Consider the following 18,247-nt stretch of genomic DNA (forward strand, 5'->3'; position numbering starts at 1 on the left):
AAACAAAGAAACAGCAGAATAATGCAAATCAAACTGATGATAGTTTAAAAACAATTGCTCAGTAATGTAATGAATGCTTCCATTACCCTCATTCTGGTTCCCTTAAGGCCGTGACGGCGAACCTATGGTATGGGTGCCAGAGGTGGCATGCAGCACCCTCTCTATGGGCATGCGAGCCGTCTCCCCAGTTCAGCTCCGCCGCACATGCGCGCACGTCTTCCGCTGGCCAGCTGGTCTTCGGGTCTCTGCCACGCATGCGTGGGGGGTAGATCATGTGTGTGTGGGGGGCAGGTCATGTGCGTGGGGGTGCGTGTGCATGTGCAGGGGCCAGGGTTCATGCAGGAGGGACAGAGTGCATGCAGGGGCCCCACATGTGCATTGCATTTGGGGGGTTCAGGCACACTTCGGTCCAGAAAAGGTTAGCCATCACTGTCTTAGGGTATTTAAGTCATTGATTGAGATGGATGACTGAAGAAATAATAAATAAGAAAAATTTTGGCTCAAGGACAAAAGCCTGAACCTTTTATAAATCTGCACACTGGAAAAAGTAATTTGACCAAAAATATTCCACTGAAAGCAAAAATATTTTTATCAAATACATCTAAAGATAGATCCATCCTGACTACATTTTAGAAGTAGAGTCAGAATTAAGCCAAACAACTAAAAGTCAATAACCACACAGTCATCCTTACTAAAGGTATCAAACTAGGTCAGAATTAATCTGAACATTTAAAATTTAGCAAGGCAAATAATAACAAACATTCCTGATTATTAAAGCCAAAGTTGTCCTAACAAGTATGTTCAATGGGGACACTTTTGTATTTCAACAATTAAGGCATAGCAAGGCCAGAATAAAGAAAGAGGGGTGGGGGAAATTCCGTGAAGCAAATATTTCACAATTCAGTTTAACACCAATTCAGAGAATGGTATTTATTGTTGCAGTTTGTCTGATAAAAACAATGGGAGAAAGATTTAGGTAGACTGTTGTGTAAAAAAGACTAAAATGTTAGGAAATCATCTTTAAAGAGATTGCAATCAATGATGTTTTTATGACAGCTTTGGGATGTTTTCCAAGTCAACTTAAAAATCGTTGGTTTTAGTTGATCCCGGGACAATTCGGCAAATAGAAAAGTTAAAATAATTTTGACGGAATTGTGGCCAGTAATAATAAAATAAAGTCAATCCAGAAATATAACAGTTACAATGATTTTTGACAGAAATGTAGTCACCAATAATAAAGTAAGTGAATGAAATTTTTAATACAGCATTGAATTGTCCCAATCATGGCAAGTAATCCTGCAGCGAGTTGGCTATGGCGAGTTGTCCTGACTGTGTGACTTAAAAATCATAGGGAATTTATGTAATCCATTTAGATTTCAAATACCTTGGATGATGACTGGGAAACTTTTTAGAAGAGTTTTATTGGACCAGGAGTCATAACATTTTAAAGCTTCTTGTAACAGTCTTTATCACTTTGAAAGGGAGCTTCTCATTTCTAAAGATATAGGTTAGGTTGAAGGGTATTCAGTTGACAAGAATGTCCAAGGCCTTAATAATCCTCGATTTACAGAAAGAAAAAAAAAGCAAAACCCTGGATGGAAAGCACTCTCACTTTGGTGCATGTTTCCTGTTTAGTCAGTATTTGTAGATTAGATTAGCTACGTCTGCAGTCAGGACATGTCCCGAACTGCCTTTATTTGGAAGCTGAGAAAGCAATTGGTATGTTCCCTGATCATAAATATACATCCAACCTATTCAAATTGGAATTCCCTTTAAAGCCAGATGAAGAGCATCTGACTCCAGCCAGTTGAACATAAAGGGAGTACATTTCTGTGTTTCAATTTCCTAAGTAATTTCCTTTAGATCAGGGGTGTCAAACTCAAGGCCCTTGGTGCCTCTGCCAGTGAAAACGGAGCTTGGGAGAGTTGCGTTTGATCCTCCCAAGCTCTGTTTTTGCTGGCAGACTGCCAGCAAAACAAACTACTAGCAAAAGTGGCATTTGATCGCTAGGCAAGGAGGCATCGAGAAATGTTTCCCCTTTTGTATTTGAGCATCCAAGAGGGGATGGGAAAGGAGAAAAGGAAAGAGGAAAGACAAAAAGAAGGAAAGATGCGAAGAGAGCAAGGAAGGAAAAAGAAGGAAAGAGGGGAAGGAAGAAGAAAGGAGAATGAAGAGGGAAGGAAAAAGAAAGGGAAAAAAGGAAGGAAGGAAGATTATAGTGAGAAGGAGGGTCAGTGGATCTCCCCAGCCCCGCCCGGGCTACCACAGGTGCCCCTGACATGAGTGATGTTGAGTTGGCCACACCCACGAGCTCAAACACAACCCTGATGTGGCCCTCAATGAAATCAAGTTTGAGACTCCTGCTTTAGATGAATAACTATACCGACCTGTGATCTCATCTTTAGACAACCAGTTTGGTATAGTGGTTTAAGTTATCAGCCTAGAAACAAGGAGGCTTAGTTCTAGTCCTGCCTTAGGCACAAAGCCAGCTGGGTGACATTGTGCCAATACACCTTCTCCACCCTAGGAAGAAGGAAATGGCAAACCAAAAATCTTGCCAAAGATACTGAGGGCACTAGTTCAAACAGTTACCAGGAATTAAAGCTGACATACAGGCATGCATGCGTGTACATGCACATTAAAAATCCTCACCCTTCAGCTATTAATTTTGTAGTGCATCCCAGGGAAAATATAATTCACTTCTAAAAATGTTCCTAAAATGAGAAGTATTTGGGAGCACTACTTATAATTTAAATATTTCTTATTGGAGGCGTGGGAGAATGGGAAGAAAAGAAATAGGATTTCGCTTGAGTCTTACATTTTTATTTTTTTTTAAATTTGATTTATATGCTGCCCTTCTCCGGAGACTCAAGGCGGCTTACAGTGCGTTAAGCAATAGCCTTCATACTTTTGTATATTTTATACAAAGTCAGCTTATTGCCCCCACAAACTGGGTCCTCAATTTACCTACCTTAGAAAGGATGGAAGGCTGAGTCAACCTTGAGCCTGGCAAGATTCGAACTTACTTTAATTGCAGACAGCTGGTGTTAAATTACAGTGCCTTGTCTGCAGAGCTATCCAGACTCTAATTAATATTAATAATTAATAATTAGCGGTGATAGGTCAGTTTGGACAAACTTCCTATGCATCTTGGAAAGAGCCAGATAAGACAAATCTTTTACCTAGCTCTAACCACATATCATGCTCACAACCTTTCACATAGAAAGGTTAAAACCATATATGGTTCAATACATGGCATGAGCCAGGTCGTATACAGAGCTGCCTCTGAAGGTATCTGAGGATATCTCCCTGTGCCGCCAGGTCAGATATAGTAAATGCTCCAGTCCCTTAAATCAGGGGTCTCCAACCTTGGCAACTTTTAAAACTTGTGGATTTCAACTCCCAGAGTTCTTCACAAGTTGTTAAGGTTGGAGACCCCTGCCTTAAATGGTATCACTTACTAGGACCTGGGAAGTTGGTCTTCTCGGCAGAGCCTTTTACTCTCCCAAAAGGCCTTGAAAGGCTGACTTTTCACCTCAGCATTGGGATAGGGTAAAACTGGAGCTCACTGATTGCAATCATTTATGTATTGGGGAAGAATTGTTTTGGGTTGTGTTTCTTTGGCGGCTGGTTTTTATTCCTTCTATATTTTGTTGTAAGCTGCTCAGTTATGACAGATAAAGTAGGCGGCCATCTAAATCTCTTAATACATTCATACAGGTTGGAATTTTCAGGCATTTTATGCAAGGATACCTGCAATGTCTTCTTATGCTAAATCTAGGCTTAGCTAGACAACCAATTTAATTCATTCCGCAATAACCACTTTATGAACATTGAACAATACTTATCACGAGTTCCAGTGCACATTTAATGTGCATTTAACTGCTGCACATGTTGACTTAACGAATATTCTTAAGGAATCTAAATTGATGACTTTTGTCTGCTTCTTTTCACAGATATCAAGAATGCTTTACTTTTACAAGGGCCCAAGCAGCAATGGATTTGTTCTACAGATGAAGACAAGTTTGTATGGCTTTCTGCATTACGAAAAGCAACTCACTGTAGCATCAGTGGGGATGTAAACTGAATAAGGTAATCCCCATTTGGTGACTGCAGTTGGGACTGACAACTCAGACATTAAGTGAAGCAGTTGCTATGTGAAATCCATATTCGTGTTTATGATCTTATTTTAAACGTTTTCCTTTGTTTTATACACCTACAAGAGTTGTAAATGTGATGATTGGTCACAAAGTTTTCATCCCTGTTGTAACTGCGAATGGTTGCTGTATGAGGCAGTTGTTAAACGAGGACTACCTGTATACTTTCCATGTATACTGCTCATGATTTAATGACATGGTGGATGTGATCATTAAGTGCAATAACATTCTTATTATAAGCAAATTTAGTGTGAAATAAGTATATACAATGATTTATCACAGAAGCATGTGGTTGAGTCATAGGTTATGAATGTGATTAATAAAACAGACATCAGAAGTTTTTTTAAAGAAATACTTCCTTATCACCAATAAGATACAACTTGTCTGATTTTGGACTGTTATGTATGCAGTCAAAAATTTATATCTGAAAATTTTGCAGTAGAGATTGTTTCAAGCACCGTCACTATGCTCTCATCCGTATCTTGGACAAGTACTTGGGTAGGCATCTGCAATCCTTATACTGATTCGTGCTGGAGGAAATCTCCAAACTAAATATTGTATAAGAGATGGAATCTTTAGATTTGAATATGAAAATGTCAGGATTGAGCATGATACTATATGGCAGGTGCACACAGTATCTAAGTTCAAAATAAAGTGTGAGAATAAAGTGGTTTTGTTTCAATGACTGAATATAAGGGATATAACTACCTATCTAGTCCTTTCGTACACAGAAACATGTTTTCATGCAAAAGAAAATGTTTAGTAAAACGAATTACTTTTGCTATGACTTGATATTCTGTTTATGCCATACAACATGTAAAAAGACATTAATGAACCATTAATGTAACTGTATGATGCATTATACTTTATTTTGAATATATTGTCTGTTTTGCATGTGTAGGGAATGCTTTTTATGACTTTTTTTTGCTTCTTCCTAAATGTTTGATGTTTTCTACCCTGTTTCCCCCAAAATAAGACATCCCCTGATAATAAGCTCAATCGGGTTTTTGAGCGCATGGCAATAAGGCTAAGCGCTTATTTCAGGGTTCAAAAAAATATAAGACAGGGACTTATTTTCAGGGAAACATGGTACTAAAAAGTTTGTTTCAAATTTTTATGAGTGAATATAGGCCTATCAGTAGCATGTACAACCTCAGATTAGTAGAAATTCTGTAAGCAGATAAAGTCTGGTTCCCTCAGAATGCTAAACGTGCCTTTTTAAAAAAATGCTATCATAATGAATGAAGCCACCTAGTTCTAGCCTTAAAATAACTGACTCTATATTCAGTAAAAAATTGTAAAAAACTTGTCTTCTGTCCACTTGACTTGTTATTGAGCCAAATTAAAAGGATTAACTCCAATTAAAATATTGTGCTGTTTTATTGTTGTAAAAATCACACTGTTGCTAGTTCTGATTCTGCTGAGATACTTCCATGCATTTTAACATCTATGATCCCACAGCCAGAATAAGCCATTAAATAGAATATCTGCTGTTAGTCAGCATTAATGCAAATTTACATATGAGATCAAAAGGTGTGTATTATACAATATACAACAAATCCTAATACAGTACATCAACCTGAATAGCAGGATACACTCAGGAAACTTTGTGTTAATAATGAAGCCTGTCTACAAGCCAGAAGAAGAATGCTTGGAGGCATGAACAGAAATAAGAGCCCAACTTTTTAAGAAACACAAATTGGGGATGGCAGGGGTGGGGTGGGGTGTTGGGTGAGGAGTGGAGGGGAAAGACTGGGGAAGAGTTGAGGTACTGACACATTTCTTGACCACAGAGAGTGTTACAGTAATGTTTGGTGGATGTGTCAGTTTGTAAAGGATAATGTGCAAAGCATGCAACTATATGTGGTATTCAGGAAATGTGTATGACTGAGATTGACACCCGATCCTTTCACAGAAGAGAAACACTTTGTGGGCAGACTGCAAAAATGACATGAATGCAAACATTTCAACAATAGTCAAGCTGTGGTCACACATGCAATGGATTAACAGACAAGGACAACGGAATTTGGTATGGCAAAGTGTCAAAGGTCATAGGCAGGACTCGGAAGATAATTGGGTTACTCAAAAAGAATAAGCTTCTGAAATTACTAATAATTTGCAAGACTGCAAACTCTTGATTTAGGGGATCAGTGATGACCACAGCTGGCTAATTTCCATTTACACAGACAGATGTGTAAAAGGCATTTATGATAAATATATGTGCTTTTGTGATAATTGGGATTATTCCAGCTATTGGGATGTTTTTATTCATGATTTTTGACGTGAAAGATAGAAAATTCATTCAGTATTCAGTTCCAGTTTGGGATATAGGCCACTTAAGTTGTATAAATCTGGTTCCAACTTAAAAATTATGTCCTCCCAAGAAAATGGGAAGATTGGCAGTGCCAATATATTGAACATTCAAGGAAACGCTTATTCCATTCTTTGTATTAAAATTATAAAAAGTTACTTAAATACAACTGTGGACAGAGGACATAACAATCACAACAAAAATGTTAAGAGTGCACTGAGTGAAACATATGGGATTTTAATTAGGCCTTTTACCCACATTTCTGTTTCAGAGTTAATTATTTCACAGTTAATGGCAATTGGTTTATAAGTGAGAGAAGGGTCGAAGCTGTTCCAGTTGGACTTCCAGTGAAATTCTCTCTTCCAGAACATCCTAGAAAGGAAAAAATTGCCATTTAGATACCATAATAAAAGTATATTACCAAATATACATGTACACACATGCACAATTATATATAATAATATATATATTAATAATTCTTGATTTTATGCAGAGAAAATTAAATGTTTATGCTAATAATTAAGACAGTGAACTTAGACACAACTTTTACTTCAACATGCAAAATTTCTGCCTAAATGTTCTTAAAAACATGTCAGCAATTAAGTTCAATAATCTTGTTTAGTGAGGAACACTTGTGGTTTCTTAGCAAGTAAAAAAGTAAATCAATAAACTATGTTTCAACAAACCTCTTTATTTTACATTTAGTAGATAGAAAATATTAATAGATGTATGAACTGCATATGATGTCAGTTTATCAGTAGTCAAATTCATTATTGTCCTAAGAGTAGTTGTTGTGAATAATACTGAAAATCTACTTTTACAAAGCTATGTTGATGGGAAAATGTAGTGACAATTAAAAACTTATATTCTTTGTGAATCTGCAGTCACAATCTTCTAATGATAATTGTTCCACCAACTTTTTCAGTGAAACATCTGAGAATAGATTGTCAACATCTCCTCATTCATACTTAGGATACTTTTGGCTCTTTTCCCTTTTCCTCCCTCATCTCATGGATCTTGTTAAGTAGTTTTCCAATCTATTCTGAAACCTTTGATATTCTGCAGAATACAGCTCACTTAAACTATATCAAGAAAGTAGCTGAAGAGAACATGCAAACTGAAAGCATGAGCTATGGATCCAGGGCTCTTCTTTACAAGTTTGCTAAACGGAAGGCACAATGTATGTTTGTAAAACATCTCATAATAACTTGTCAATTATCTTACCTTTAATTGTTGCTGCAATTCACTGTTCAGTCTGGCCAGAACAGTATTGGTCTCCTTATTGCGTCTAATTGATGCCTGAATAGCTTTCTTGTCCTTTCCCACCGATCTGAAGACACATTACATGAAACAACTTTCAGGAATTGTGGAATACTTTTTCCCTTTAAAAGTTCAAGCTGTTCTGAACACAATATTGTTAAATTCCTTAGCTCTGTAATGTGTTTAATTGTACAGTTGTAGAGCTAATATGTAAAGTATTTAAAGCTTATATGCATTTACTGGCACTTTTTAAGACTCTTTTTTTCTATGAAGAGATCCCATGTTGAATAACTCAAATCACTTTTGAATTGTTCTATTTAAGTTCCAACAGGACAGAATATCTGTAGCTCAGGAACTATGGAACCCTTACTGCTCTCTGAACTTCCTTGTTTGCTTGCAAACGTTTCATTACCCATCTAGGTAACAACATCAATGTCAGTGAGTGTGGGTTCTGCTCCCTGTTTATATACAACAGCTTTTTTCAAGTGTTTGGAACAACAAAGCTGTTATCTACACATTTCATTATTTTATTTTATTTTTCACAACTTTATAGCTTTAAAATCACTGAACATGTTTCCAACAAGAGTTTAAATAGTACCAGCTTATATGACTGCCTGTGTAAACTTAGGTTGTAACCAAATGCATTCCCCGTTGTCATATTTTGCCCAGAACCCCCCAAATTAAGCAACAAAATCACAGGGGTTTTTTTGGGGTGGGGGGTGGGGAAGCAGTTTACAAAATCAGAAGAATATTATCCTGCACTTTGACCACTCTAATTTAGAGAAATACCAAAAGGTCTCAATCTTCAGCCTTCCCCTTGGACATGTTAGAATTCAATTTCAGTTTAGAACATCAACCAAATGGAAAAAGTTACCCAATGTTAGTTAGTTGCATTCTCTCAATCATATAAAAAAGCGCCACATGATGAAAGAAGGATCTATGTGCCTCAATGAGTTTGTACAAGCCATTCCATTCCACACTTATACAGAATACATAGATATTTTATGGAATTTTAATAGACAGACACTTGGAAAAGTAGCTTGCAAAATAATTTTGTAGTAATTTTCTCTACAGCCTCAATTTTTGCAGATTAAAGCTTGTGTGCAGATTAAAGCTTGTTCATACTGCTTTTCTTAGCAATTCGAGAATTCAAGCATCATATACCATTAAATGCTCCTTTAATAAATCTATTTGCTATTTAAAATAAAAATATCAGAGATACTCATACACATCTTGGGTTACCTAGGAATAGATGGCTGAGAAGCAAGAACAGCAGCTATGACACCTGTTTTCTGCGCAGGCTCCTCAACTTCAGGTCTCAGCTCATCTTCAGATTTTGGCCTTCTGCGGATAGGCTTTGGTGGTGGTGCTAGAGGTGTAGTGCCTTTGGCCTGAAAAGAGAGTCATCATGGTTGATGAATACATATTGAAATAAGTTTCACCTGACCTCAGAAATATTAGTTGGTTAAATAATTACAAATACTAATTATTTAAGCTGTAAGGACCATTTTGATGTAGGGGTTAAGGCAGGGGTGTCAAACTTGATTTCATTGAGGGCTGCATCAGGGTTGTGTTTGACCTTGGGGGAGGGGGGCATGGCCAGCGTGGGCAAGGCCAGCTTGACGGCATTCATGTCGGGGGGTGCCTGTGGCGGCCCAAGCCCTCTGCCAGTAAAATGGGTTCCTGAGCTCCATTTTCACCAGTGAAGGCCTTCTGCAGCCCTCCACCAGCGAAAATGGAGTTTGAGGGGGCCACATGCAGCTCTCCCAAGCTCTGTTTTTGCTGGCAAAGGGCTGTAGGAGGCGTCACGACCAAAAATGGAGTCTGGGAGGGACATGTGTGGCGCTCTCGAACTCCATTTTCTCTGGCAGAGGCACTGCAGGCCGGTCCTTCACTGTTTTCAGGGTGGCTGCGCAGGCCAGATCTAAGCACCCCGCGGGCCTCGAGTTTGACAGCCCTGGGTTAAGGCATCAGGCTAGAAACCAGGAGTCTGAGTTCCTGTCCCATCCTATGCACAAAGCCATATAGGTTACCTGGGCTAGTCCCCTCCTCTCAACTTTTGAAAGAGGGCAATGGCAAATCACTTCCAAAATCTTGCAAAGTTCATGCAGTTGCCAGGAGTCAACAATGACTTGAAGGCACACACATGCACACCCAGAAAGCTAGTGATTAAACTAATTAGTACAATTAATTATGGTTTTTAAAGAGATCTTACTGTAACTCTCTTTAATAAGAGACCACACACAATTCTACAAGCTATAAGGTGGCTGTGCCTAGGGATATAGGACCTTTTCTGAGAGGTCATCTCACTTGGTAGAAGCAGTTAATTTTCATCAACCTCTTTGAAGACATCAGCTGCAAAATAAATCAGCAGCCATTTGCACTTCATGCTAATTCCTTGATTTCCCATGATTCTTCAGTTCTTTAACAAAAAAAGCTTATCGGCTCTGGGTTCATTATTTATAAACAGTGGAAAGAAAATAAACCTGAATGAATTGCTTTCTGTGCAATGATTAATACATTTTATAAGATATGTTCACCTGTTAGTATGTTGCATACCATGTTTGCAGGGGTAGTAGAAACTGTTTTGTCTTCTATTCTTCCATCTCCTTTGGCAACTCTTATAGATCCTGCAGTATCAGAGGGTTTTTCTACCTAAAGAGAGTCAGAAACATATTCCAGAAACTTATCCAGGCTAAGGATGAAAGCGCTCTTCAAATTTAGGGAAAGTCTCATGGTACAGTGCTTAATATAGCTATGGATAGATATAGATATATTGATATGTGCTAACCTGGACAACCTCTGGAAGTTTCTCAATTTCTTCAACATCATCTTCATTTACATTCGATGCGGCAAAAACCTCAAAATGGCTAAAGTCTGCAAAGTTTGGCTGTTCTGGGATTTGTTGAGGTGAAGTATTGTTGTGCACTATTAAACCGTCAGCATCTGATGATCGATGAACGTGGCTTCCAGCCTATAATTAAAAATAAGAACTTAAAAAAAATAATAATGCAAAAAGTCGATCAAAAAAGTTTGCTACTATACACTTAACCTAGTCATCCCCAACTCAAGTCACATTATGAGAACTCATCGTTTTGAGAATACAAAATTCTTTCTTGCTTTCTCCAAGACAGTCCTATGCACTGGCAAAGAATCCTGTAACAAAGGGGGAACTGTATTTCATGGCCAAGAGGAAAATGCAATCCTGAAAATAATGTCACAAGAAAATACTGTTAAGTTAAAACAGAAATTCAAATATACCTGTGCGGGCTGAGGTCTTGGAGGCACTGCAGGGGGACAAGCAATCGCTCCAGTCTGCTGTTGACCTAAAAAACAGTAAGACTGAAAACCTTCTGTCTTAATAATACACTAATCATATTAATTTCTGGAAAATGTTTAGCTGTTGTTTGGATATAATACAGCATCCTGTCAATTAAGAGTCATACCGCAGTAGTATCTGTTGCTCTATTTCAGCCCATCATACATGTTAAGGGTGTACAAAGTTTAATAGGTTTAATAGAAGACAAAGTCTTCCATTTATTAATTCTATACAGTATCAAAGAGGTAGAAATTCTTTAAACCATCTCTATTAAATTTTAGAATGTCTATATTACTCTGAAATGTATACAAAGTCACAGTTGCAATTACAATTGATAGGACCTTGAATGGCATACAAAAAAAATTACCTAAGTGATTCATAACCTAATATATACAATTATCCATGGGAGCCATTGGATTTTAATGTGCCCAGTAACAACTGGCATTTGCCAGTATCCTTTTTCAACTTGGTTTTATTATTATTATTATTTTTTGGTTAAATCAATGTTTTCTGTTTGGTTATAACTCTTGAGAAATTATTTCTGTAAGAATATAAACACTGGGCCTCTGGCCCATGTAGTTCAGCAATCTGTTCTCTCAATGGCCAAGCAACTGCATAAAGAATGTAATGTAATGTAATGTAATGTAATGTAATGTAATGTAATGTAATGTAATGGAATGGAATGGAATGGAATGGAATGGAATGGAATGGAATGGAATGGAATGGAATAGAATAGAATAGAATAGAATAGAATAGAATAGAATAGAATAGAATAGAACAGAACAGAACAGAACAGAATTCTTCATTGGCCAAGTGTGGTTGGACACACAAAGAATTTGTCTTTGGTGCATATGCTCTCAGTGTACATAAAAAGACAAGATACATTCATCAAGAATCATAAGGTACAGCACTTAAGGATAGTCATAGGGTACAAATAAGCAATCAGGAATATCAATATCAATATCAATAGTAAGGATATAGTCTATTAGTCTCCCAGCAGACGGCCTTCAGAGGCAGCCACACACTGCCATCAAGACCAATTTATGATTTCCATAAATTGGTTCAATGCTTCTGAAGCCAGACAGGCTGGCAGCCCGCATATCTTATGGTAACACCACATCTCATGGTAAAAGATATATCATGCTCTCCAAATTAAAATATACAGATTGTCATTAACAAATGGGAATCCTGGTTTGCTAAACTGTATCAGAGATGTTTCCCTTTGAGCTTTATATAGACATTCCTGTGATTTAAAATTGAAGACTACAGAATTTAATTATAGTAATGATATCACATTAAACTCCTCTGTTAAAAAACATACTACCAAGACTGGCCTAGGGAATATTAAGAGCTGAGGAATTTCCCTCTGAGGAAACATAATAAATAGCATTTTAATTGCCGGTCTTGAGGAATAGAATGTATTACTAACCTTCTTAGAATTGTGAAGACTTGAATATGTAATGTTTTTAAAAAATACCATTAATTTTGTACTTCAAAAGTTATTTTTTCCCTCTGTATTAGAAAGCAGTCTTGTAGCATTTAATATGTTACCTTAATTGTAATAGTATTAAATATATTTCACTAGTTTCATAAGACTTCTTTAATATTTCTTGGGGGGAAAATCTACATTATTTCACAAGCAACATGTGCATTTCTAAAAATGTGTTAATCAAAACAACAACAACAAAAAAAAACCTCTCACACATTTCAGCTACACTCACCTGGAGTAACTGGGAAGGTCCTATTCATATCTAAAGACGATGATCGTGAATGAGAAGGATGAGGCCTTGGAGGGGGTGGAGGAGGAGCAGGGTTATCTGGAGAAGTCCCTGAATGTGACCTGAAAAACAATGGAACTACAGAAATTCTATTGCAAACTGCAACTTCCAAAGACTAAAAGGTCAGAAAAGTAACATATTAACTTACAAAATAATAATACTGATCTTATACAATGCAAAAACCCATTTTTAAATTTATTTATTTTATTTATTTTATTAGGCTTATATGCCGCCCTATCTCCAACAGACTCAGGGTGGCTCACAACAATAAAACCACAATCCATAATGCAGGTTAAAATGCCTAACTGAATCAGATACAATTAAAAACCTGCAAAAAACCCCATCAATCCAGGCTGGGGGACTCGAATAACCAAGTTTTTAATTCGCGGCGAAAGGTGCGAAGGTCAGGGGCCAGCCAAAGCCCCAAGGGAAGTTGATTCCAGAGAGTGGGCGCGCCCACAGAGAAGGCTCTACCCCTGGGGGCCGCCAGCCGACATTGTCTCGCTGATGGCACCCTGAGCAGGCCCTTCCTATGGGCACGAACCAGGCGATGGGATGTTGTTGCTGGCTGCAGGTGGTCCGCCAATATCCTGGGCCTAAGACATGTAGGGCGTACCACACCTGATGCATTTGTTATAATTGTTATTACATCGTTCAGCTGCGCCTTTTTCGTTTATACATTTACATTTGAAAATGGATATGTTATGAATCAAGGCAGTGTTCCCCTATCTGATGCCCCATCAAGATGTGCTAGACCAGGGGTGTCAAACTCCCTGCCCGCGGCCCAGATGCATCACACACTGGCCATGGCCACCCATTTTAGCGACGGGAAAAAAGTTGTGATATGTCACGTGACGTGAGTTTGACATACCTGTGCTAGACCATCACTTCATCCAACACGCAATCTATAGTATCTGGAAGGACTTTGAAAATACCAGCTGAGGAAAGGCTGAATGAAAAACTTTAAAGCAGCGGTCCCCAACCTATCTGGCTCTGTGGACTGGCAGCGGGGGGGGGGGGGGAGGCGGGGGGAGGAGAAGGGAGAGGGATGGTTTCATGTGCACACGTGTGCCACTTGCACAAATATAGCTTCGTGTGCTCACCTGCTGCTTGCATGACCCAGTTCCCAATGGGCTGCGGTCCAGTACCAGACTACAGACCAGGGGTTGGGAACCCCTTTGGGGCAACAGGGCCTTTCTTTCTGACCTTATCAGGTACTGTACCTTCCTCAACAATCTTGGAGAAAGCTGGGACTGTGCAGCCAGGGAAGTTGGGAACTTAAAAACAACAGATAGTGGCCCAAGCTATTTATTGGAAAGCAGTTATTCTATCAAGTAACAGAGAAGGGTGAGGAGTGCTTTGCTGAAACAGCATCTCCAGGGGGCTCTCTCTTATTATTTGCACCTATGTTATTCACTATAAGGATTGTGTAACTTTATGAACTGATGACTGAGTTCATCACCATTTTCCTGCTTTTGTTTTGCAGCTGTATATTGTACTTCTCTTGTTTTATTTCATGAAAGCAGGATACAATGTTGTTAATAAGCAAATAAAATTAGGTGAGTACAACTAGCAGGAACACTTATAGAATGTGCTATTATTTTCAGAACAATTTATTTTTTAAAAAAGATTAATAGCAAAAAGAGCAACAGGGTGACAATTTAGCTGAGGATTTCTGGTGACAGAATGACACCTTCAGCAAAGCATAACTAGGTACCTTCATTATTCCATTTCATTTTGCCTAGAACTCAGTCATCTAATTATGTAAACAGTCTGTGAAGGTTTTAACTTCTAAAAGTCTAAATCACTGCAAATCCTCTGAATTGATAACTCTAAAAAGTAGTACACAAACATTCATCTTATTTTTCTGTTAATGTCACAGAAAAATCAACATAATGCTATTAAATGTAGAACAGTAATACCAGGGAATATTATAAACTCTTGAATCACTATCACAGAATCACAGGAAGTTTTACTAGACTAAAGTATGTTCTGCAAACACGTTACAGGATGACCAGTTCAACCAAACAGCATTCTGTTTTAATATTTAAACAGCCAATTACCGTTGTCTAGTTACAGTAGTTCCAATGTGTTCTGCATCTGAAGTAAAGGAATCTGAGCTGCTGTAACCATCTGCTGGAATAAATTAAAATAAAATCTTACCCTTGATGAATTATATTACATTACAATCTACAGAATGAATTTAACTTTTAAGAATACAAAAAATAATAAATTGAATCCAACTGATAAAATATTTGACATAAAACACATTTCTAGTGTCCAGCCCTGAGATTACCATTAAGAGTATGCTCTTATAGGTATGTAGATCGCCCACAATGGATATTTACGGCATAAAAGAAATTACAGTATATGAGTAAATAATTTTAAGTGAGCAGAATGTCACATAAAAATGCTAGTTTTAAGAAATTTATAGTCCTTCCCATATCATATAATATTCAGTTTGCTCTTTCTCTTTAATGCTAACGTTAATCTATTCATTTCTGCACATTCTAATATTTTCCTTATCACCTTCTCTTCAGTAGGAATCTCTCCACTTTATCAATGGTTGGAGAATAAAAATGGAGTTTGGAAATGAAGGAGATCAAAAATAAGTAGAAAATATATTAAGAAAGAGTTATAAATAAGATGAAAATTTTATTTATTTATTTATTTAAATTTGTATACCGTCCTTCTCCAGCAGGACTGTTAGTATATTGTTAGTATACGTATGAAGAGAATGATGATATTTGATGTTAATATGGTATTATTAATGAAAGATGTTAAGAAGAAAATGGGGAATTTTACAATATTTAAATTTGTAATGTACTTATCATATTATAAAATTAATGTTAATGTGAACCTGAAAGATGTGATAAATGAGGAACGATGTAGCACAGAGATCTATGTACCCAGACGACACACTGCATGAGGAAAGATGGAATGTTTTATCTTTGTTTAAAATAATAATAATAATAAAAAAATTATATTTATAAAAAAGAAAATTATAGTCTACCATCTGGAAATTATGTTGCATGAATGAATCTCTATTAGAAAGGATTGTGTGAATCATAAAATTTGAAAGATCTTCACCTGCCATAAACGGGATTGGATATTTACTGAACTAAATGGTATCTTTATACTAGGAGAAAACATTTTGATTAAAAGTACTCCTCGAGTTACAGTAGTTCATTTAGAGACTGTTCAAAGTTACAACATCACTGAAAAAAGTGACTTATGACCATTTTTCAGTTACGACCTTTGCAGTATCCACAGGAACATGTGATCAAAATTCAGTTGCTTGGCAACTGGTTCACATTTATTACCGTTGCTGTGTCCCACGATCCCCTTCTGTGACCTTCTGACAAACAAAATCAATGGGGAAGCCAGATTCCTTAACAACCAGCTTACTAATTTATCAACTGCGTGATTTACTTAACAACTGAGGCAGGGAACGTCATAAAATGGGGCAAAACTTGTTTATGTCTCACTTAACAACAGATGTTTTGAGCTCAGTTGTGGTTGTAAGTCGAGGACTACCTGTACATAAAAACTACAAACCATCTCAGACAATTTAAGAACACGACACTTATAAAACAGCTGCTGAATCTTAGAAAACCTTTCCAAACACACTGTTGCTGAGTCAGAAGAGAACTAAGTTATACTTGCTTATTTTTACTTTTTTTTTAAGCTGCCTGGAACACATTATTGAAAAATAAATACCGATACTTGCCAGCTGTATTTCCTCCTGTGAATTTTACTGATGAACTTATTTTACTTTCTTCTGCAAGATCTGGTGACTTCACTAGCAAGGGACTAGTAGGATTTGTGTGATCTGGAAAGAAATTTAAAAACATTCAGTGCAAGTTTAGGTAATTACTTTGACTATTTGAGACTAAGATTGTGAAGTTTGATGCAAGCCACTAAACAATAACGGTGCACTTGCCTGCCTGATTTGAAACAAGAAAACAGAAAACAAATGGTATGTTAAATTAGTTTCGGTATATGAAGTCAGACTCAGCATGGGAAATTTAAAACTCTGAATGTTGCAATGTTGAACCTGAATTTTTATTCAAAAGCAACCCAATAAAGAGATCATGTCTTAAAATCTCTAATTTAACTTTTGCAGTTTGTTTCTTCATTATCCTTTATTTTACAACCTTGCCTCACTAAGATATCTGGATAAATTGTACATGCTTTTATATAACTTTGATTACCCCTAGTAAATATTCTCCTAATGATCGATTTTTTTTAAAAAAAATTGATTTATATGCTGCCCTTCTCCGGAGACTCAGGGCGGCTTACAATGTGTTAAGCAATAGCAAATTTTGCATTTGCTCGGTAATTTGGTTTACAATTTGAGCTGTATTGTTTTTCTAGTTGTCATTACAGAAAATCAGGGACATCATGTGCTTCTTTAAAATATAAAAATGCATTTTCAAATATAAAATTCTCTTACAAAAGTGTATTGGAACTCAACTTCACATAAGTACCAAACTAAATCTGTTTTGACCCCCTTCCAGTATTTAAGATCTATACTACATCAGAGGTGAGCTGGATTCTTGACAGAAGAATTAACTGAGGATAACAATTTATGTTGCCATTAGTGAAAGATGCACTGTACAATCTGTCACAAGCCTTAATCATCATCTCGTGATACAGATACAGTGGTACAATCTGTTTCTTTCTCTCTCTCACACACACATACACATACCAAAAACTAACAGTCTGCCTGACACTTTCTTTTTATATTGGTTATTTCACAGAGTTCAAAACTTTTCTCAGTGAATCAGGAACATATTGTTAGTTTATACTTTTCCACATGGGTAGGCAATTAATTTTGCTAAGGGGCTACTCCCTCCCCTCACCTCCCAATGGCTGCTGCCCAGACAGGGAGAGTGAAAGATAAAATGCCTATGTTTGCTCTAGGTAAAGGTAAAGGTTCCCCTCACACATATGTGCTAGTCATTCCCGACTCTAGGGGGCGATGCTCATCTCCGTTTCAAAGCTGAATAGTCAGCGCTGTCTGAAGACATCTCTATGGTCGGCATGTGGCCGGCATGACTAAACACCAAAGGTGCACGGAACACTGTTACCTTCCCACCAAAGGTGGTTCCTATTTTTCTATTTGCATTTTTTATGTGCTTTTGAACTGCTAGGTTGGCAGAAGCTGGGACAAGTAATGGGAGCTCACCCCATTACGTGAGACTAGGGATTTGAACCGCTGAACTGCCGACCTTTCGATCGATAAGCTCAGCATTTTAGCCACTAAGCCACTGTGTCCCCTAGAGTCACCCTAGCAGGTAACAAAACCTGGATATCCATCCATTTAAAAAAAAAAACAGCAATAGAGTTTGAATTAAAACTAACTAAAAATAAAATCAAAAGTAAATATGAAAACAAGAAGGAATACTAACTGGAAGGA

The 18,247-nt window shown here is 37.3% G+C and overlaps 2 protein-coding genes across 21 annotated transcripts in view; one reads left to right on the forward strand and one right to left on the reverse strand.

The window, feature by feature from the left end:
• Positions 1-5,524, forward strand: part of ECT2L (epithelial cell transforming 2 like) — a 46,037-nt gene extending 40,513 nt beyond the window's left edge. Inside the window, exon 22 of the mRNA XM_034418908.2 lies at positions 3,957-5,524. Coding sequence (XP_034274799.2) covers positions 3,957-4,087 — 131 coding nt within the window. The 3' untranslated portion in view covers positions 4,088-5,524. The remainder of the gene's footprint in view (positions 1-3,956) is intronic.
• The window catches only part of REPS1 (RALBP1 associated Eps domain containing 1), a 45,932-nt gene continuing 33,203 nt past the window's right edge, over positions 5,519-18,247 (reverse strand). For 8 of the 20 annotated variants that reach the window (XM_034418910.3, XM_087887271.1, XM_087887258.1 and 5 more), the window contains 9 exons: positions 16,556-16,657; positions 14,889-14,958; positions 12,769-12,887; positions 10,990-11,054; positions 10,520-10,702; positions 10,288-10,383; positions 8,971-9,119; positions 7,693-7,798; positions 5,519-6,840 (listed from right to left, as the gene is read on the reverse strand). In XM_034418910.3, the coding sequence (XP_034274801.1) occupies positions 6,772-6,840; positions 7,693-7,798; positions 8,971-9,119; positions 10,288-10,383; positions 10,520-10,702; positions 10,990-11,054; positions 12,769-12,887; positions 14,889-14,958; positions 16,556-16,657 (959 nt within the window). In that variant the 3' untranslated portion in view covers positions 5,519-6,771. Of the gene's footprint in view, positions 6,841-7,692; positions 7,799-8,970; positions 9,120-10,268; positions 10,384-10,519; positions 10,703-10,989; positions 11,055-12,768; positions 12,888-14,888; positions 14,962-16,555; positions 16,658-18,247 lie in introns of all 20 variants that reach the window. The other 12 variants (XM_034418909.3, XM_087887263.1, XM_034418911.3 and 9 more) reach the window with 3 other exon arrangements.

This window comes from Pantherophis guttatus, chromosome 1 (genome assembly GCF_059756535.1).
Source record: "Pantherophis guttatus breed Tessera chromosome 1, ASM5975653v1, whole genome shotgun sequence".
Taxonomy (NCBI): domain Eukaryota; kingdom Metazoa; phylum Chordata; class Lepidosauria; order Squamata; family Colubridae; genus Pantherophis; species Pantherophis guttatus.